Here is a 22999-nt window from a genome sequence, read left to right on the forward strand (position 1 = left end):
AATCTGCGTCAGTTTAATTCAGTTTAAGCAGATATTATTATCATATGCCCCCTTCATTACATAACATGAATTGAAATTATTACAAAATTAAAATATGCACCTTTAATACTTCCATTTAATTTGATACTGAGATAAAAGGGGAAGAATTTGTTTTTAAATAAAAGTTTAAACAAACAAAATCTCTCAAATATTAACTTCAACAAGTATTAAAATGAGGTAGTTTCTTGTGTTTTCCCAGTCTATTTTTAGTTGTGGATAAACACCTAAACTATTAGATCTATTGAGTAACTGTCTTACCCATATCAATATCTTTAACAATATTGTGGTCAATATTTCGTATTTCGTATAAAAAAAACCCGTCCCAATCATTCTCTTCGCCAGTCTCGTGTTCTGTTACGGTCATCCCACATTCTTCGTTACGGTCAAGCCGCCGATATTTTTACCTTGTATTTCTCATTAATCATACATTTTACCCATATGATCCCCGTTTCAAATATCAAACATTGATAAATGACTATATATTTGCAATATTTAATGTCTAATAACTTGAATAGACAACTTTATGAGAAATAAATATTCTTCCCTTAATTTACATTCTCCATCCGCTTTACCCCAGTGAAATACGTATCCGCAGAATAATCATTACATAAGTGATGTGATGACCGTTTCGTCTTCACGTTCTTTCGCACTTTTTCCTTACAAAAAAAAATAATAAAATAAAATAAAAAAAAACTGAATTGAATAATTTTGTTTTCAACTATATGTTTACGTGACCACAGTCAATGATCATACTGGATTCACGTCTTAAACTTTCCTTAGTTTCTTATTATAATGTACCTGTATTGTTTACAACTTTTGTAACGTCGTATCAACAATTTAAACACAGTGAACGAACACGATTGTTTTTTACTATTTATTTACAAGCGAAGTACTAATCCTGAAACCTATCTTCACGACATTAGTGCCTGATCATGATGTTGAAGTTAGATAGTTGGCAGTGAGAGGTGGTCAGAGAATTGCGGTAAACAGATTAAGTAATAAGATAAACGATAAATTTGAGGATGAATCTATCAATAAACGGGAGGTACAGAGTGCAATTCAAAATATTACATTGAAACAGGAACAGTTACAAAAAAAAAACATGATAGTGACATTTTAGATTCAATGGACATGACAAATGTCGAGCAGGAGATTTTGGATGCTGACGAATTTCATCAACACATAGATATTTAAATCCGCCGTTACCAAGACCTTGAATTGGGGTTAAAAACAGATCTGCCGAAGGAATCGGTGATTGAATTTGCATCTTCTAGCTATATAGTACAATACAAAATGCTACCGCATCTACATCACTTAGATTGAATCACAATACTGACCAGCACACCAATAAAGCGTTAAATATACCTAGTACATAAGATGAAAGCGTGAGTCAACCAGAAATTGAAATTATTCCTTCACAGGCTTCTATCACAAGCTTAAAAAAAAAGACTTTAATACGTTTTCCGGCGATGTACTACTTTGGCAAACCTTTGGGAAATTATATGAATCCACTGTTCATACCAATCCGTCATTGACAAATGTTAAACACTTTACATATTTGAAAGCACAGCTACAAGGAGAGGCAGGTAGCTGCATTCCGGGGTTATCACATGCAAATTACGAAGAAGCCATTACACTTTTCAAGGAAAGATTTGGTCAACAGTGGCTGATTATTTATGCACATATGCAGAAACTCGTAGATTTACCGAATGTCCGTCAACAGCTTCCATCCATTCTTTGACTATATTGAGTCCAATATCAGAGGCCTCGAATCCCTCAGTCAGAGTCAAGCAACGTTTGGATACGAACACAGATGATTTGCCACAAACTGCATTTTTTATTACAAGAGCGACACCGAGGGACAAACACAAAAACAGAGAACAAGTAAGTCACAATAAGGGTATTAATCCTTCAAGCGCCGTTAAAATGTGCGTGCACTGTGATAAAAACCACGAACCTGTAAATTGTACCGAAGTTATCAGTATCGACACCGTTACGCAATTGCCAAGAGGAAACAACTTTGTTTCAACTGCTTAGGTTTACACAAAGGATCAGAGTGCCATTCAAAATACAAGTGTAGGGCATGTAACATCACACAAGTCTTTGTAACCAAGCCAATAGGCCAGATAACCAGCCTACACGCATTCAACAAAACATACCCACCACTGTGAATGCAGTTAATACTAAATCCTTGTCAGCGTTAAATACATCAGCCGCTAACACTACAACAGAAGCTTTGTTGAAGACAGCAATCGCCCAAGTCTGGAACTACCAAAATAGTGCCACTGCTAACATTCTGTTAGATGAAGGGTCTCAGAAATCGTTTATTTCAGAGGAACTAGTCTCACATCTCCAAAATCAAACCGAAAAAAAACTAAACAATTAACCTATTTTACGTTCGGTGAAAATAACAGAAACATAAGACATATGGATAAGGCTTTCATTGACCTGGAAACTGAGACGGGTAATACTTTACCGATAGAAGTGCTTATCGTCCCAAAAATGGCAGCCCCGCTAAGTAACGCTGTGTACGTTGAAGCCTCAAATTACCATACTTACGTAATCTGAAAATCGCCCATTCCGTGTCCGAAAACCAGAAATTTGAATAAAATATACTTATAGGCCCCGACTGCTACTGGGAAATAGTACAAAACAAAATCGAACGAGGAAAAGGTCCAAACTTCATACAAACTTGTATTACTTTCAATGGAACCCAATACTGTGCAAAATTGCAGAAATAAGCAACTTCATGTACATCAATATAATACACTAGTACACAAGTAACTAAAAATACAGGTTATAAAACTATTCAAATACTTCAGAAGAAAGTTTTCTCTAGGATAGCATTATGATCTATTTCAAAATACATGTATCGGGGTCTTTATTTGATACTCTGTTCTGCCTAATTCAAACAATCATTGTGTGTTGAGTTGGTTACAGTTTACATCGTACAAAATACATTCAGTAGGTTGCAAGGGTAGTTGAGCAGTCATTTTTAAATCTGTTTATATATCTTAAAACTGAGTACTGTGGATGTTAATTTGTTTCAATCAATATTTGAAGAGACGTGTTGCCTATATAACCTTTAACGTAAAAGCGATGATCCAGTTGTTCTCAAATATTCCCAAATTCTCATCATCGTAAATACTAGTGTGGCCTTACAATTGCCATTGTTAACCGGTCTATGCAGACAGTGGTCGTCAGAAATTTCCCTGGTCGTGTTGCTTGGGCTGAGTGCTAAAATTCGTTTGACGGGTTGTAGAAATTATCTCTTCAGTTCAGAGATCATTCTTCAATCGGATATTTTTTATATAGGTGACCTAGATCATTACACAGTTAATACCATCTGGCTTCTCTCTTTGTAAGTCATTCTGTATTGGCCTCTTGAACTGCCTCTTTGATTTATTGCTTGATTGAAACCAAAGGGTGGCCCTTCTTTTCGAGTCCTTCGATCTTTCTACAGGGAAAACATGTCTTCTTTTCTAAGGCCACTCCTTGCGTCGTTACTGCTTCCTTAGGTTTCTACCTTCATACGCAATCACTGCTCCAACTATTGATGCTCTTCTTATATGTTGTGTCACCTAATATAGTTTCGGAGCGCTCAATAATTTCCACTACTTCTGTTATTGTTCTGCAGTATTGACTGGTACACAATTGGAATTTAACTTCTAGTGACAGCTTCTTGTACAGCTGATTCAAGGCTAGTACTTCTTGTGCTCTGTTATCGAAGTCATTATAAGCTCGCTTGGCAATATGTCTCAAGTCTTCTGCTAGGGCGGCGATAGGTTCCCTAGTTTTCTCTTTCTCATCTCTAGGCGTAATGACCATCGATTATTGTGTCTGGTACAACAAAATCTCTGCCCCGACCTTCGGGATAAAACGTCATATTTGTTTCATCTCTGTAACAGAAAGACACGTGTTGGATGTGCTCTTCATCTTCGTAACTCAGGACATACTTCAAAGGTTATATATCATGAAACTGGGTATTGTGGTTGTTGATCCGTTGTCAATCAATATTTGAAGCGTCTTGTTGCTTTTATAACCTTTAACGTAAAAAACCAATGTCCCATTTTTCTCGATTATTCCCAAGATGTCCTCATCGTAGATTCTAGTATGACCGTTATACTGTTCTTGTGTTTTTATCATACCCGGGCTTGATGACCAATGTAATTTCGTCTTTTGAAATATAATCATGATGCCCACTTCTCCATTTTTGAAATTTTTTTTTCTTCAGGTGTTCCTTCCATATTTCAAATTAACTAACCTTCAAGCTGAACGCATAAACATTTAAAAATATAACCACCATATCGATGTCCGTTTGCCGTAGGTTAAACATAAAATTCTGTGGATCCCCAGGCGTTGAAATCGTATATAGGATGTACTATGCGACACATGCCACTTCTGCACTAGGTTGTAAGTATTTTGTTGTTTGTGTTGTAAATGCCGTGATAAACAGATCTTTGAAAAATAGAGACGGGAATTAAACTGAGGTAAACATATGCCATTTTGTCTTGTTTTTGACTTTAACTTTTCCAAAGTTTGCCGTATATGCAATTTGCTAAAATACGTTTCTTTTCAACGTTTTATCAATTTCCAAAAAGGGCCTGACAATTTAAACTTGACTGATAGGCAGTAAACATTGAACTTGTTCCTTGATTCTAAAATGATTAAATTTTGAAAAGAAGTCTATTTTAAACTTTGACGCTACTTGTACTTTCAGTTTTTCTTAATCGATAATGTACTTAATCAATCAAATCGTCTAAACGATTAGTAGTGCATCGGCTACATAAGGTCAAAATATTTCCTATTAAAAGTACTTAACAAAATATGATAGTAACAGTAGTACTAAAACAATAATGATTCTGAAAGGTAAACTATTATTCAATTCTTTATAACAAACACAACTTTAACTTTTCCCAGTCAAAAGCGTGATATCACAAAATATTCTTAACCGCAGGTCGTAGTAAATAGAATGAAAAACATGAAAGTTTACAAGTTTCAAGGATAAAAAAACCTCAATAACACGATGTACATGGATAAAAAGAATGTCTCGAATTGAATTCTAGGTAACTGAATATGTCATACATGTATTGTCATTCATAAATAGTTGTGAGAAAAGCATACTTATCTAAAATAATGTCAAACGTTATGTTCTGTCTATCAAATCCTCTTATTTGTGTTGTTTATGTTGCTAAAAGAATGAAGTCTGGAATAACGTATGAGTACACGTACTCGTACACAAGTGATCCATGAAAACTGATTTGTTCAACGTGTCAAACTTTTCCTTTTCTCGGTCGTCTACCCGAACTTATTAGTAACTTGGCGGGTGTTTACATAAAGCAGAGGACGCTTATCCTACCGGTGCACCTAGTCAATGTTCCAAGTTTTTAGTGGAGTCCGAGTTGCTTATTTACTTTGTCGCCTAGTACCTATTATTTTTGTTATCTTTTTACTTCTTTTGTTGTGTGTGTCTTTTTTTTTTTTTTTTTTTTTTTTTTTTTTTTTTCATGCCTGGGTTTTGTCCCTGGATTGCAGTCTCTTGATTCCTGCTAGTATCTTGGTTCCCTTGATTACTCTTTAATATCGTCGATAATTTTTACAACAAAAAGGCAGAATATATTACCCCACCGCTATTGAAATGGTTTTTCATCTTTCATAGATCAATTGAACATTTATTTGAAATAGGAGACAAATCTTGTTAATCTGTTAAATTGATATCAGTGAATTCGAATGCCCATATATCCATAGTACAAATATTGGCGAAAATGACAGCTTAGATACGAAAAATCACAGTAACTGAAACGATCTGTGCATCAAAAATTGCGATCGGTCATCGATCAAAGATCAGTTTTCCGACAGTCAACGATTCGTCAAAGTGATCTATTAAACTAGTGATCGCATCATGTGACCACAGAGCTGTCAATGTGTTTAATATTTTTTTTTTCTTTGTCAAGTTTATACATATAAACATATTGTAATAAATTAAAACTTTAATTTATGTGTTTATTTTACTCTATTTTTAATTTTAAACATATATAACGTCATTTTCCATATCAAAACTGCGATCAGGTCGGTTACCGGTCATCGATCAGTCTGCAATCAATCAGTCAATGTCATTGATCCTTCAAATTGTTGCGCTTTTCGGTTCAAAGACTGTATCTTATGTTTGAACTCTTTTTTAAATAAATCTACAGTGCAGCAGTTACTCATCCAAACACGTGTTCTCGGGGCTCATCAAGGGTGAATGGATCCAACACAAGACAATAATAATGACAATGTTAAACTGATAGACGTTACGGTAAATCAAGATAAAACGAAAGTGGATATAGTAGTCATTGAACTAGATTCCAGCAGAAACCATCAGAATATATTTCTAGGATAAAGAGTAGACTGGAAAAAAAGCACAACAATAAACATGAAAAGAACTAAATAACACGTACAAATATTAAAAACTAAATGAACAACTCCATTAACAACTGGAAGCATATACCACGTGCACTATCTTTAAGATCAGAGAACCTAGCTATAAAGAAAGCCTTATAAGAGAAGTAATCAAGGGTATAAAAATTATAGCAGAAATCAATAGAATGTAATCCATGGAAAAAAATCAAACATGCGAAACAGACACATACAAAAAAAAAAAAAAAACAAAAACCAAAATAATACATATAAGTTAACAGAAGTAAATGAGCAACTCTGATTCCACTAAATTTTTTTTTTTATTTTGAAACTACTTTGTAGAAACTCTCAAAAACTCCATGCGTATTACAGATGCTTAAAGTCACCACGCACATTCCGTGCAGATTAACCCCGAACTTAAATACAGGAATTCATTTTAAGAAACTTATAACGACTTATCTTCATAACAGTAACGAAATGTTCATGTGCAATACTAATTTTAATTTTTTTACATTCGCCGATGAATTTCAAATTCTAATTAAATGCAAGTATTCAGATTTGATCAATAGTTTGTCTAGTTTAGGCATTTACGATTACCATACAAGTCCAAAAACAATTTATGTTGTTCACATGTAATTCGTATCCATTCCGATGATATGTTTCTTGGTGGTGCAAAATTATGGGCTGAAAACACAAGATGGAGTTTGCTTTGCGGCGGATAACCGATGGAAAACCTTTTTTCTTGCATTAAAGTAATTCCTAACGATTTCATAACCATGCCTAGAAATACATCGTCAAACTTAAACAGTTTAACAGACGGAATAGCATATCTTATCATTTTGACAACGGACATGTCCATTATGAATGATCCTCCAGAAAAAAATGGCGGGTATTTCTTGTAGGGATAAACATCATACGGTATAAACCATTTGCTCGCTTCATTCCTAATTGGTTCCCAATGAACATTCTTAGATCCAGCTACCAACTGATTTGTCTTATTATTAATATGAAAATATAAAAATTCTAGTATGTTCGGAATATGTACAAAATAGTCATCGTCTACAAAGAATACGAATGAAGCTCCTGGACATTGGCTTACAACCCAATCAAAAGCCATGCTAGTCTTTAATGTGTTATTGTAGTAATGATCAACGAAATTGAATTGAACTAAATCAGTGTGACGATTATATTCCAATTTTATCATATCTTCCATTGTTATTTTATATCCCAGTAAAAACACTATTTTAATACGAGAATCATGGAAACTACCCCATGTTTCTCGAATGCCTTGTCTGTGTTTTGTATTCAGTACGCTAGATTTCACAACTATTAACAGGAAAGGATGGCCATTCCTATTGGATTCACTGGATTCACCACAAAGATTATTCGGGTTGTATATATATTTATAATTCTTGTATCGGAAATACTTTCTTTTGTCACTACGCTGATTTGATTTGTACCGAAGTGTAGAAACTTCAAACTTAGTGGTGGTGTCTCTTGTGAGTACTTCTCCATTAAGGACATCTGTAGGCTTCCTACCATCTTGAAGAAGCAGAATAGTACTCCAAACAAAATAAAGTGTTATAACTGCTAAAATCACACTTTTACATTTTACAGAACGCTTGCATAAGACCCGAATGTTCGTCATAATGCCATGAAGTCTTTACTGTTATTAGGTCAAAGCTGGTTGAAAAAAGAAATACCAAACGTTTGTCAATGTAAGAGTACGAACATGTTATTTAATATAGCCACTGTAAATAATGATAAAGAATAAAATGATGAAAAAATACCTTTACAGAAATTACACTCTAAGATAACACATAATCATGTTAATATATATTCTTGGATGTAAATTCCTAACGCTCATGCCTAAAGAACAATCATATCAATTTTCATTATATTCTATCCAATAGTTTCTGAGGAGAAAATTTTAAAAAGTAACAAAATTAAAAGTAGCATAAGGATATCGAAGAAAAGCAATAACTCCAACAATAGCTGAGCAGAATTATATGAAAATTTGACCACAGATAGATCTCATTATTTTGGACATTTTACGTACTGTCCGAATTTGGGTAAACCTAACAGTTTCGGAGATATTTTCGACAAACTGCTCTCTAATCCTATATTCGTTCTTAGTAACAACCGTCATGTTTTTCGATGGATCAAACATCCCCGAATCAGTTATATGCAGAACATATAAAGGAACATTCATACCAAATTTGGTTCTGATTGGTCTAGTTGTGTCAGTGGAAAAGATTAGTGAAATATTTAACAAGGCTTAACAAATTAACACGAAAATTTGACCACCGATAGCTTGCATCATGCTAAAATCTTTTACGACATGTCTGGTTTTTGCTACAGTCCCTGTATGGGATAAACTATCCACGTGTCCCATACCTCCATTGCCCCATTCCCCATTCCACATTGCTCCATACCACATTCACCATTGCCTCATGCCCCGTTTACCATAGCCCCATCCCCCATTTATCCCCATTGCCCCATTCCAAATAGCCCTATTACCCATTGCTCCATCCCCAATTGCATCGCATTTTTTCCTTTTGTCTCATCCCTATTCCCCATTCCGAAAAGTAAAATGAAAGTTCATGTTTTATCAGACCCATATATTGCATTTAGATCAACAATTTTTGTACAATCAATATCGATTTTAGAATCTCGCAGACGGGTTCGAGAATTACCGATATTAGACGCGTTAACAAAACTACGAGCTGCATGATAAATAAGCATGCTAAATATTCTTAAAGCTATAAATATGATAAGTAAATGTATAAATTGTTAACGAATCTAATTCATAAAATGACTCGGAATAACGTATCTATGAATATTTTTGCTTTATATTAAATTGAATTTTTGGTAACACTAATTTTACTAGTTTACATATTCAGTCCCAATTCCACAAAACAACGTATTTCTGTTAGTTCAATTTTGATAATGGACTGATATTATTGTTTAAAATGCAAACAATGTCAAAATAAATATTACCTGTGAGGCTGTAACACATTTATTTTGGACCTAATTCTTAAAAATGAGATATTTTTGCAAATTGAAGGAGTGCGACCACTTGAAACTTCGTTACTGGTAAAAAAGTATTGTTTATAATGTAAAAATTGTGATAAGAATCATCATATATATTGCTGCGACACATTTACTTCAGTCCATAATGGTCACATATCATATCAATATAACAAGAAAGGCAATATTAGTATCTGGTTGTTGGTGGCGACAGCCATATTTCAATCCAAAATCTTCAAAATGAGATATTTTTGCAAGATGTATGTGTGCAAACACTTTTTATATACCTACCAGTCTTAAACTATTGTATTAAATTTGCTAATTGTCAATTTAAGTATTATGTTGATGGCTGTGATACATATATTTCAGACCAAATTCTTAAAAATGAGACATTTTTGCAAATTAAATGAGTAAAAACCCTTGAGATTTCAATAATGGTCTAAAATAATTAAGAATGTAAAAATTGTCAAATTTAGCACCATATGTGTGCCTGCGACACATTTATTTCAGTCAAATTTCTCAAAAATGACATATTTCTACAAACTGTATGAGTGCAAACAGTTCTAATCTAAATAATGGTCTATTTTTAATTTATTTTTTATTTCATTTTGTTTTAAACATAAAATATGGCAATAGTAGTATCCGGTTGGTGCTTGAGACATATTTCAATCCAAAATCTTCAAAATGAGACATTTTTGCAAGATGTATGTGTGCGAACACTTTTTATATACATACCAGTCTTAAACTATTGTATTAAATTTGCTAATTGTCAATTTAAGTATTATGTTGATGGCTGTGATACATATATTTCAGACCAAATTCTTAAAAATGAGACATTTTTGCAAATTAAATGAGTAAAAACCCTTGAGATTTCAATAATGGTCTAAAATAATTAAGAATGTAAAAATTGTCAAATTTAGCACCATATGTGTGCCTGCGACACATTTATTTCAGTCAAAGTTCTCAAAAATGACATATTTCTACAAACTGTATGAGTGCAAACAGTTCTAATCTAAATAATGGTCTATTTTTAATTTATTTTTTATTTCATTTTGTTTTAAACATAAAATATGGCAATAGTAGTATCCGGTTGGTGCTTGAGACATATTTCAATCCAAAATCTTCAAAATGAGACATTTTTGCAAGATGTATGTGTGCGAACACTTTTTATATACATACCAGTCTTAAACTATTGTATTAAATTTGCTAATTGTCAATTTAAGTATTATGTTGATGGCTGTGATACATATATTTCAGACCAAATTCTTAAAAATGAGACATTTTTGCAAATTAAATGAGTAAAAACCCTTGAGATTTCAATAATGGTCTAAAATAATTAAGAATGTAAAAATTGTCAAATTTAGCACCATATGTGTGCCTGCGACACATTTATTTCAGTCAAAGTTCTCAAAAATGACATATTTCTACAATCTGTATGAGTGCAAACAGTTCTAATCTAAATAATGGTCCATTTTTAATTTATTTTTATTTCATTTTTGTTTTAAATATAAAATATGGCAATATTAGTATCCGGTTGGTGCTTGAGACATATTTCAATACAAAATCTTCAAAATGTCATTTTTTGCAATTTGAAAAAGTGTTAACACTTGAAATTTCCTTAATGGACTAAAATAATTGTTTGGAATGTAAACCAATGAGAACATGATAATCATATGTGTGGCTGCCACACATTTATTTCAGTCCAATTCTCAAAAATTGCATTATTAGTATCTGGTTCGTAGTTGCGACACTTGTCATATCTGTCTGACAAATGAAAGAGAATCAACGTTTTCAATTTAAAAAAAGTGGTCTAGTTTTTATTGTTCAATATGTTCAATTTAGCAATAGTTTAATCATGCGAGTGATTGTGACACAAAATTATGTCAGTCTATTTTTTTTTTTAAAATGACGTATGTTTCGAAATCGTATAAGCGCGAACATTTTTAATGTATGATGACCAGAAATAAATGATGAACTGCAATACATCTAAATATAAAGAAATTATTCTAAAAAGACTTTTATTATCCTTTCAATTGCTATGACAATCATAGAATTATGATAGGTACGTTGCTTACGGGAACATTGTGGCAGAACATTTTTTTTTCGATTGACCAATCAAAATTATTCACTCGCCCCATTCCACATTGCCCCATTCATTTATCCCATTTCCTATGCTCCATACCTCATAGCCCCATGCCCCATCCCCATGCCCTATTCCCCATTTCCTCCCATACCCCATGAAATGGGAAGTTTATCCCATACAGCTACTGTAAAACTAAGAAAGATCAGATTTACGCAGCATACCATACGAAAAATTCATACCAAGATCCTGGCGAAAATCAAAAGAATGTACTGCGTGGAAAAAAGATCAGACATGTAAACAGACACACATCAAAGAACACAAAATAACTAAAATAATGCATACAAAGTAACATTAGTAAATGAGCAACTCAGAACTCACTAAACACTTAGAGCTTGGACCAGAGACACCGGTAGGGTAAGCGTCCTCTGATTAACTAGAAAATCCAGACGAGTTGCTCATAAAAAATCAAGTTCAGGGTTCACGAAAGAGGGAAGAAAAAAATAAGACACGTTAAACAAATCAGTTTACATTATGCATATGGAACCACCGTAACAATTTATGATTACGACCATTAAACGTTTGTAGTAATGACTCAGATATTGTAGCCAAACAACCCATTTCCAGACGCCTAATTGTAAGAAGTCTGGCGCGGTACAAAAAGTCTTCGTAGTTAGGGCAGGCTTTTGCATACTGTATGAGATGTGATTGAAAACTCCATACACAGGTGCTGAAGAGATATTGCCACAGATGAAAGGAAAGTTGACAATAAGGAAAAGAAAGTCGTCGTCGTGGCTGTATAGTTTGGTCACAATTTACTTTATCATTGATATTTAAGTGTAGGTCAAGATTTCAGGCTGACTTCATAGTGTCTGTATTACAATGTTTCCTTTATCTCAAGTATCATCAAGGAAGATGCGATGAATATAATCCCCGAACTAGAATTGTTTCACGATAATACGTCATCTATAAAGAAACTGCGACTAACGGAACTAAATAAACTATGTTCCTTATTTTGGATCAGATAAGCTATAAAGTAAGCCTCAAAAGAGTGAAGGAATAGGTCCGCAAGTAGACGAGCTCATTTTGTTCCGATTAGAATGCCGACAGTTTGTTGAAAAACGCGTTTACCACACTGGACAAATATGTTGTCAATAAACACAATTCAGCATTCTGAAAGAGTAATCAAGGGAACCAAGATTATAGCGGTAATCAAAAGAATGTAATCCAGGGACAAAGACCAGAACTGGACAAGAGACATTCACAACAAAACACATATAATAACTAAAATCATACATACAAAGTAACAAAACTTGAGGTTTTTCAAAGGTTTCGAACTAAAAATGAAAATAATGCTCTAAATACACACCATGAAATGAAAACAAAAATAAATGGAGCATACAGGAATGTACCCAAAATAATGTACTGCATGTGAAAATGAAACAAATAACCATGATGTAATAACATGACATTTTTAATAAGTTATGCTGGGTTGGAAAATGGTTGCCAGGACAAGGATGTGAATGTCCTGACCATGAACACTGTATGGTAAATACTTATCAATCCGAATGGATCAGTGAAAAGGCATTGGGTTTTAAAAAAAGCTACTAAAATAGGTGAACGTGGTGTATTAGTAGAAAATAATTCTACTGACGGTGATGCGTCAATTGTTGTAGGGATAAATATAGCAATGATAGGATCGTATGGTACATTATGGACTGATACAACACAAACCAGTACAATACAAAGGGGACAAGGTCAATTCAAACAAGGTTAAAAGCAATCGGTACATCCTCGGCCAATCCCGGCAATGCTCGGAATCAACGAGATTGGCCGAGAAGTTGTGATTGGGTTTAAATGCCACATTTAGTGTCAATATTTCCTGGTACCTCTAAAGCTAAAAAGTAAGAAAATAAATACTTATTTCGCAGACGATTTACATTTAAGATCATATGGTATAATAAATGCGTTGTTTTAAAAAAAAAATAATGGTGAAATAAATGAATTGTCCCCTCATTTACCCCGCATTGTAAACTCAATAGTACATTGTTATAACGCTGAATGTAGTGATACGTAGGGGTGGAGAACATCAATCTAAACTGTCAGGGTCTTAGAAATGGTTCATTAAAATCTAACAGTCATGATAAAATGCTTATCGGAGAACGTTTAGAAACGAAATAAAGAAATGAGTTTATTTCACTTTTTTTTTAACAACACCTATGAATGTGAATATGCTAATATTGTAATATCAAATCACCTTTAAAAAAGAAATTATGGTCGTAATGCTATTGTTCGTACAGCTGCGGCACTCCTGAAGGTTAATGATAAAGTAGATGTAGCACTTGTGATATCACTCAACGCCAGGTGGTTGTCAAAATTGCAGTGGCAGAACTAAAACAATATAAGAACGATGCAAAGTTATAACAGTAAATACCAAAGTAAGGTACGTGTTATATTAAAAAGCTTACAAGCCAACAAGAAACAGATGATCAGCTTCAGCCTGACAGAGTCCGTGATTATAAAAAAAAAAAAAAACAATTTGAACCAAAGTAATCATTCAAGCATAGCCTACAAGCATGTTTTAGTACTTCATGTACTTGGTAAATAGTTTTCAAAATTCAATATAATCATGCGAATGAAACTTCATGTATGTTTATTTATTGTATCATATATGCTTATATCTATTTTCAGGAATTTTGCATGATATTGTTTTAATGTAAATAGTTCTGACTTTTTAAAGAGAATGGGATAAGTACCCAGTGCATATCTTAAACTATCATGTGATTTTATCAAGTACTATACTAACTGAATAAAAAAAAATCACAGTTGTTTGCCCAAATTTCAAACTTACATTATTTCCCTGTATCAAAAATCATTTTTAATTTTTTTTTAAATCAACTAAAAACGAGTTTTCATAGTATTTTTCTGATTTGCACTACTAGAACATGTGGATGCAAGGGCGGAGCCTTATCCCATTTTCTTTTTAAAAAAGAAAAAAAAAACATCTCATAAGATAAAAATCGCAAAACAGTAATACAGTAATTAGTCAGGCTTAATGAACAAAAGGCAATCTTATAACTAACATTGCAATAAACAGTCAGGTTTATGTGTACACTTTTGGACAAAACCACATACATGATGTTGATTATTGATTTTGTGTGCTTTAATGTTTATGTTTACCGGTCTAAGAGTTGTGATATTGATAAAGAGCATCTAATATACAGTCTAAGCTAATCTGTGTGAATTCATATTTTTTTTTGCACTTGTCTTGCAACATTGATTTTTCTCCACTTCGACTTGGCTCAGCTACCCCCCACCCCCAGATACACAATCTTATTTGTCTCAGATATTTACGTAGATTTTTCGGTTATATTGTTCATAAAAAAGGCAGTAAGAGGACAAATAGTTAAAATGGAAAAACGTAATTTAAGTAAAAATGACGTTAAAACATCATTGTAACATCCTCAGCCTCATTGGTTGCATCAAAGTGATGGTCAAACTAAATCAATGATGGCATCAACTTGGGGAAAAACATTTTCATTTTATAAGCCACAATATTCATATCAATATATGAGTACGTTGAGGGTATACGGTTACGCGTGAAAGTACGTTGGTGTAACGCGTTAAAGATCAAGAATATGCATGCATAAGCCATATTAGGGATATTTTATGTCCGAGTATACTTAAAGTGAACTGCTTTTGGTCTGTGCGTATGGTAAATTTCTATCTTGAAATACTGCGAAATAGATCCAGGTACACTTTTCAGCGGTTTTTTTACAATTCATTTTTGACTGAGAACGAATTTCGAGGAATGACAGCGTAAGTTTTTTTTAGCATTCTAGTCGTTTTGAAAATGTTATGTTGGTGAGGAATAGAGACCAAATGTGAATATTCCCCGTTATTTAAAACTATTCATGCATCCGGGACGTTTTTTGTGGATGTATTTATTAAATATTGGTCTTAAAGAACTTGTTTTCTGACTTTTTGTGTAAGCTGGAAAAAAATGAAATTGTTAGAACGTAAGAAAATTTGAAAAAAAGATAGTCTTCACCAAGTTTTCACTGAGTTTTTAAAATCGTAAAAGTTGCATACGAACAGGTATACTCTTGGCCAGTTTTCTTTATGTTATGTGCCAAAATACTCATAGAATTGATAAAAAACCAACTGAAAAACATTGCATGTTGTAAGCAGTACTCTGACTAAGAAAACGGATACTAGAGTTCATTTTATCAGAATCAAAATCAAAAGGCTCATTTCAACTGGAAGTATGAGTTTGCCTGTTGGATTTGTAAAGAACTTGAGCCTATACTTCTAAAAGTATTTTAATGTTGACATGTAATGAATACACATATGCAATGTGTATGTATAACTATATTTACATGTAAATATAGTATCTTAAATGTATTAAAATGCTTGACATATATTGAAAGATATATGCCAGACCCATCATACATGTTGCAAAACTAAGGCCCAGTGGAACACTGTATAGATACATTTACATTAATAAATAATAAAGATTTTTACATATAAAAGCAATTTCATGGAGAACTGCTGACATAAGTTAACCCCACACACATTCTTTATAAAATTCTATTAAGTTATCCTTAAATAAAAATCTTCATACACATTTTACATTCAATTTAAGTAAGTATTCCTTATCTAAAATAACTCCATACACATTTTATATGCATTTTTATTATTTCATCCTTGTATAAATTACCTCAAAACACATTCTATCTAAAGTATATCATATCAACCTTATATAAAATCACTCCATGTTTATTCTACATGCAGTTTCATAAGGTATTCCTGATATAGAATTACCCTATACACATTCTTCATTCACTTTTACCATATTAACCTTACATAAAATCACTCCATGCACATTTTATATGCAATTTTACTATTTGATCTTTGTATAAAATCACTCAATACACATTCTCCATTCAATGTTGTCATGTTATCCTTATATAAAATCACCCAATACACATTCTATATTCATTTTTTAGGTAATTTCTTTTTTATAAAATCACCCCATACATATTTTCCATTCAATTTTATTATGTTAACCATCCATAAGATCACTCCATTCTACATGCAATTTCATTATTGTATCTCTATAAATTATATTGTGTATTCCTTTAAAAGAAACACTATACGGACATCTTCTGCTTACTTAGGAGGATAATTCAACAAACATGTTCAATATTTTATTGAAATATAACAAAGTAAACCAAAGGCATCCATTATAGCCTAAACCTCATTTTACTGCCCTTTGCATTTAACCTACATATAATAACGTAACCCTTATTTTTTATGGGACTCAAGGTACATGTCAATAAACAAACTTTTTCATTAAAATATTTTCATTAAAATATTTTCACCAAAAACTTCTCCAAGATTTTCTAATCACCAGCCAGATGCAAACTTTTATTGACATCTATCAGAAACTCAAGTTATCAAGTAAACATTACTCAATTCATAAAATCTATGATTTTTCCCACAGAACGCTTTATTTTTTTTCCCAAATAGACCTCATTCAGGATAATAAAAGCAACATTCAAAAAATATTAATTAATAAAATGTATGTATATGTTGCCTTGTGTGATCATTTTGTAACACTAACAATAAATGCCTGATTTTGACTAGAAAATGTCAATTTTTGTTGCCATTGGAACACATGTTTGCTGTTTATTTTTCTTAAACGCACGGTGACATATACATTTTTCTAATCTTCACTACTAATGGATTAAAATCTGAGAGTTTAAAGGAATTCTGTAATTCATGTGTCATATATTTTTTACCATATTTGGTAGGGAATAAAGAATGTCCCCAGCATTCTTTGTTAAATTTGGGTTAAATATGTGGAAAGTGACCTATATTTAAGGAACGGATAGCCAGTTTATATGGTCGGTGCCCCCCTACTTTTTTGCATTTTTCTAATACATACATTAAATTGTATTTTTGAGAAAAATCTGTCATTTCAAATATATACCCTCGATCCCCCTTAATGATTCTAAATATATTTGTAATTGCATGTAATTTATTATATCCCAAATAGAAGTTCAGATGATAAAGGGTGAAAGACTAAAGGTTGTAAGAATATATAATCTTTGTTTGACAACATATTTCTGCATTTACGAATAAAGTATTGAAAAACACTTACATGCGCAGTTTATTAGGACTATCGAACCAAAAGACTGAGCCAATACTATTTTGTAGAATACATTGCGTAGACGTTTATCAGAGCATCATAGTAGTACAAAATCAGGATATTTAGGTATGACATTTTTTAACAATGAAAGCCAATAAAATAATTCTAGTAAAAAAGAAGAAACAATGTTGATTATAACATATATGTTGGATTTATTTAGTTATAAGTTTTTGCTAGGCTACTTTATTTTGGCTTAACATGTGTAGTTTTAACTGATTATGATGAATTGAGATAAATGTGTCTAAAAAGCAATGTAGTTCTGTCATATTTTGTCCAATAAAAATATCAACTAATATGTCCAAAAATTCAAATGAAACATTGCCTTATTGCGAAAAATTCCTCAAAAGGGTTTCTAATCTATACTCTCCAATTTGACGAATTATTATTGTGAACATAGGGGGTAGATGGTATCTGACATTTTGACAATACTTTGCAATTAAAATCATCGTATATTCATCAACTTAAAACCTTCACTTTACATTGGTATCTAACAATGCTTCAATATTTGCATATTCTTAATTTAAAAAATCATGCATTACAGTAATTGCCATTTCACTAATCAAAGCTTTTACCATTTCTTTAATTATGAAGCAGCGCTGCACTTATATTTTGGCAAACAGGCAGACAAGTGTTCCAAAATACATCAATAAAAATCCGACTTACGTAATAATAAGTCCCCCTGAGTATTCTGGCCCATGGTTTACATCCAACAAGACTTGAAATATAGTACACTTTAGGCATAGTGAAGTTTTTATCATCAACAAGATACACTGTAAGTATCTTGCGTGACCTGAGAACCTTTCTAGACCTAGTTTTTGTTGATTTTATGCTGTTTGTTTTTGAATAAGGTAATTTCAGCATTAAGTTTTCAAAATAATTTGAAATGTCAATATCAAAATATTGTCGAATATTTGTTTACATGACCTTTATGACCGACCGTTGAAGTATAATACATATAAACGTTTAAATAGTTGTAAGATGCTGATATAAAATGATGTACTGATATTTGTTCTATGAGATGTTATGATTTAATTTCTAAATTCATTATAGTAAGTTTTCAGAGAACATATATGAAGTTTTTTCTTTAAAAAATGTTTAAGCATTGTAATGACATAGATTATGAAAATCAATATTTTAATGGCTCTTGAAATACTATTGAAGGAGAAACCACACTATAAATTTTCACCTGTAAGATGTCTGTGAGTAAAAAGTATTGTACAAGATAAAATTATTTGGATAAATATAATGATATCACAACGACTTACTTTACAGAACCATTGTTTGTAAGATAGACTTATATTTTTCACAATACTTTACGGCATATCTGTTATCTTTATTTTGATAATCACACTATTCCGGCCATATTTGATGTATGACAACTGCTACACAATGGCGTCGTCCTAACACTTGAATGTCATTATTGTCAAATTTCCAAATGTTAAAAACCCATTTCAGAACGTGTTCTTTTCCGCAATATGAGTTGAAGCTAATAACATCCCTCTAGTTAAGATCTTTACTTGAATATGTAACCTTGATTAGAACGACGTTTTCATAATATTACTTTATCTTTCCTTTTTAAGACGATATTTCTATATCAAGCCGGAGAACTCTAAATTTAGATGTGTATTTTCCAAAAATTAAAAATACCTAAAGATATTTTTCTTTCAGTAGCTATACTTTTTGTAACAGTATACACATATTGTTATCCACCTTTTTTTCACAGAATTGTCACAAAGCAAGATAAAGTCAGTTCCACGTGATCTAATTCATCAATAATTTATACAGTTGTGAAATAAAATAAATGTGGCTTTCATACTGTTCCATGTTTTATTTCAATATTAGAAAAAAATGGGGAAATGGGAGTCTGATGAACATACATGTAGTTTCAGAGAAAAACAACTGAAGTAATGTTGATGGAAAATACAGACGAATCATATTCAACATCATTGTCAAAGAGTACACCAACCAGCAGGATTTCGTCAATGCATTTAAACAGAACATTAAGCATAGAGTATCAAACAGCAACGTTTATATCTCAAAATATCAAATCATCTTCTTCATCAAACTTATGGTTGAATGATTCAAGAACTACCAATGCTATTACGAGTGACACCAGTGATGAATTTCCTCCAACGTTATTGGTGGGTGCTTCATAATAATGGCTATTATTTTCAACCTTAAAGACGAAATCGCTTTGAGAAGCAATCATGATGTTAAAGATATCGAATAAATCGGTTACACAAAAACAATTTCACATAAGCGTGTTATGAACATGTATTACGACATAAACACCTTGTTAAAGTTAGTAAGATATACTTAAGTCAATAAGTCATTTTCCTTTTTTCGTGTTAGTTTCGATCCCATAAAAAATAAATAGTTTTTGATTTTGTCGACAAGTATCTCAATAGCGCATCCTTGTCATGCTGTATGAAAGAAACATAATGAAGATGAAATAATATTTCAGTTGCTGCAGTCTGTGGAATATTTCTCATTCTTATAGTTTTATCAGTTGTATGTTTCAAGAAAAGATAATAGTTGAACTTTTCTATTTCATCCATATAATATTTGCTTCCGTAGTTGTTTTCTTTTATTGTTCTTGAATTTTATTAGTTGTTTTCTAGCCAATAATGTGTCAAAAACAACATCAATCAATATAAAAAAACACTAAAACAAACTTCTACAAACGACAATTAACAAATTAACTTTGGCTATCAAGTTACTTCACATTGTGCTTTTGTCTGCAAATCAAACAAATGAATTTATAAATTGCATAGTCATTTTACATATAAGAACATTACACGTCAATCACATTTATCTTATTTGAATGATAAATAATTAGTCGTGGTAATAACTTATTTCTCCATCTCAAATTCTAAAAACTTTCCGCTTCCAGTTGTTAAAGGGTGAATGTTGTGCTTGTTAGAGAATATTTGTAGCAAAAAACAATGCAAAATAGTACAAAATGAATCATGACAACAAATCCACGTAGGTTTGGATCTGTGTTAGATAATTGAATTACACACACCTCAAATAACTCATAACATATGGACATATGTAAATTAATACAAACATAAACATAGTGACGGCGACGTTAAGAGAAAAAAAGTTTATCTTCTTGTGTTGAATAATTAAAAAAATACTGAACATCATAAATGTAAAAACTTACGTTGACCCCATTGAACGATCTTTCAGCTTTCCTGGTAATCGATTTTACAGACTCAACAAATAGTGAAAACAAAGCAAGAACTTTCTTGTCGCTTTTATTCCGGTGTTCTGCCATGCCTTTGTTTCATCGAAATATAAACTGGCCCATCATGCCGAATGAATTTACATCAGACAATATTACTTTCAGCGGGTGTTTTAATACCATCCACCATCGCTGTTTGTTGCACATTAATATCGCATTTTGTAGTTGACTTTTCGGACTAAATATTCGTTCGTAACTCTTGTTCTGAAACCATATCTATTCATATTAAATTGCAAGATGATCTTAGCAAATGATATTCACTTTTCAAATGAATTTCCCGTTATATCGGCAAGAGAGTTTCTTCCTTTTGACTTTACGATTCGTTTTGATAAAGGTATATTCATGCAAGAATAGTAACCGAACTACCCCTTCATGATAAAATGTATGCAATGCAATCCATAGTAGAGCGGTCAGATTTATAAAAAAAGAGGTTTGTGATCAAGCCAAAGTACTTTTTTGACCCCGTCGCAATTTTGCGTATGTCCCAAATTAGGGAATTTTGGCATTTGTATGTATTTTTTAGTTTTCACCTTCAACTGAATTAATGTTACTGGCGCATATCGAGGTGACTATTTCACTGTACCTATGTATTATGTTGTTTTGGTACCACTGCATCCTGTAGGATGAAATTTCCCACGTCATTTTCTGATGACTCATGGGTGGTCTTCACCTAGGTGAGGGTATTGTCTTTTTGACAGATTTGTATATGAATTTTCGTTGTATGACAAATCTAATTATCAGTTTGAATCGATCTCATAAAATATCGTATTCTCTTTAAATGACATAATAATTGATTCTTTTTATTTTACCTACAATTTTGGTAGAGGCAAAATGATTATTGAAAATAGCATTTGGTTTCCTTCCTGAATATGTTTTTAGTATGTGTTTCATTTTATTTATCTTGTCGATCAATCCAAATATTTCAAAGTCTCTTTTTCACTTCACTCTGGGTAATTACTGAAACGGATATTCCTGCAACAAATTAAGTATCAGAAATCTTTGTCTGTCCAATACTAAATTTCGCTTGACTCAGGTCTAATTTCATTGGGTTGTTTGGCCACATGCACCAGATGCATATTACGTAATTGGATCTTATACTTTTTAAATCAATGTGTAATAATCATATTCAAAATGTAATGAAAGGAATTCCAAAGTCTTACTCGTGTACCAATTGTTGATACAATCTGTTTTATGCATTTTCGATATTTGGACTCAGTTTGGTAATAATATCAATTTCTCTGTCTCAGGATTATTAAACTAGATTATCGCTTTAATCAAACGTGCAGCCGCAGTTGCCACTTGTCATCCATATTTTGCTTTCAAATTTATTTATAACGTCTGTGACTTGTTTTATTGAAAGTGATAAAATTTATTTCAGACAGAATGGTGCCACGTAAGAGTATTACACAGTTCCCCAAAACCAAGCAGCAGAAGTACAATATATTAATCAGGAATTACATATTTATTCAGATTTAACAGAAGATACTTATGTTTCTGTTTTATAAAGAAACTATTCTGGCCAATTATTGGTCAATCCAACAGTTTTTTACATATTACCTGCGTCGCTAAATACCAGTAATTACCAGAATATATATGTTTCTCTCTTTATGCATGTATTATTTAATCATTCATGAAGCTCACATATGTGCTCTAAAACCAGTGTTGTGAGGTCACGCGATTGTAAAACACAACTTTTGTGGCATATACAAATCACTCCGTCTGTCTGTCTGTCTCTCCGTCCCTCTGTCCACATTTCCGCTAACCGTTACATCTATTAGACTACTCGGGGGTTTTGATGAAACTTTATAGGAAGGTTGAATAATGTTCACGAACAGGTATAGTTATTGTCAGGGGACCCTAACGGGGGATACTCTAATGTACATGTTTATATGGTGTAAATTTCTAAACACATTTCCTTCTAACCAACTCAACAGGTTTTGTTAAAAGTAAATAGGAATGTTGACCATCCTATGTAGAGGTGCATGATGGA

At 32.4% G+C, this 22999-nt stretch overlaps 2 protein-coding genes across 6 annotated transcripts; one reads left to right on the forward strand and one right to left on the reverse strand.

Annotated features, from left to right (window-relative positions):
* Positions 1 to 6924: 6924 nt before the first annotated feature.
* LOC148610356 (beta-1,4-mannosylglycolipid beta-1,3-N-acetylglucosaminyltransferase brn-like) lies at positions 6925 to 19428 on the reverse strand. 3 transcript variants are annotated; one of them, XM_088542878.1, is made up of 3 exons: positions 19410 to 19428; positions 13806 to 13939; positions 6925 to 8121 (listed from the first exon to the last, which is right to left on the reverse strand). In XM_088542878.1, exon 3 carries the CDS (start codon positions 8084 to 8086, stop codon positions 7013 to 7015), a length of 1074 nt encoding a protein of 357 aa, XP_088399004.1. In that variant the 5' UTR covers positions 8087 to 8121; positions 13806 to 13939; positions 19410 to 19428; the 3' UTR covers positions 6925 to 7012. The 3 variants fall into 3 exon arrangements, with proteins under 3 accessions (XP_088399004.1, XP_088399003.1, XP_088399006.1); XM_088542877.1 differs by lacking the exon at positions 19410 to 19428 and adding an exon at positions 19028 to 19381; XM_088542880.1 differs by lacking the exons at positions 13806 to 13939; positions 19410 to 19428 and adding an exon at positions 19028 to 19382.
* On the forward strand, positions 18883 to 22657 carry LOC148610357 (uncharacterized). Of its 3 annotated transcripts, none has more exons than XM_088542881.1 (3): positions 18883 to 18961; positions 19646 to 19903; positions 22388 to 22647. In XM_088542881.1, the coding sequence occupies exons 1-3, from the start codon at positions 18956 to 18958 to the stop codon at positions 22454 to 22456; spliced, it is 333 nt and encodes a 110-aa protein (XP_088399007.1). In that variant the 5' UTR covers positions 18883 to 18955; the 3' UTR covers positions 22457 to 22647. The 3 variants fall into 3 exon arrangements, 1 of the variants encoding a protein (XP_088399007.1); XR_015914813.1 differs by having other exon boundaries at positions 18890 to 18961; positions 19605 to 19903; positions 22388 to 22657; XR_015914812.1 differs by having other exon boundaries at positions 18906 to 19045; positions 22388 to 22648.
* Positions 22658 to 22999: the final 342 nt, after the last annotated feature.

This window comes from Perna viridis, chromosome 8 (assembly GCF_037379345.1).
Source record: "Perna viridis isolate PV_CMFRI_1.1 ecotype Kerala chromosome 8, ASM3737934v1, whole genome shotgun sequence".
In the NCBI taxonomy this organism is placed as follows: Eukaryota; Metazoa; Mollusca; class Bivalvia; order Mytilida; family Mytilidae; genus Perna; species Perna viridis.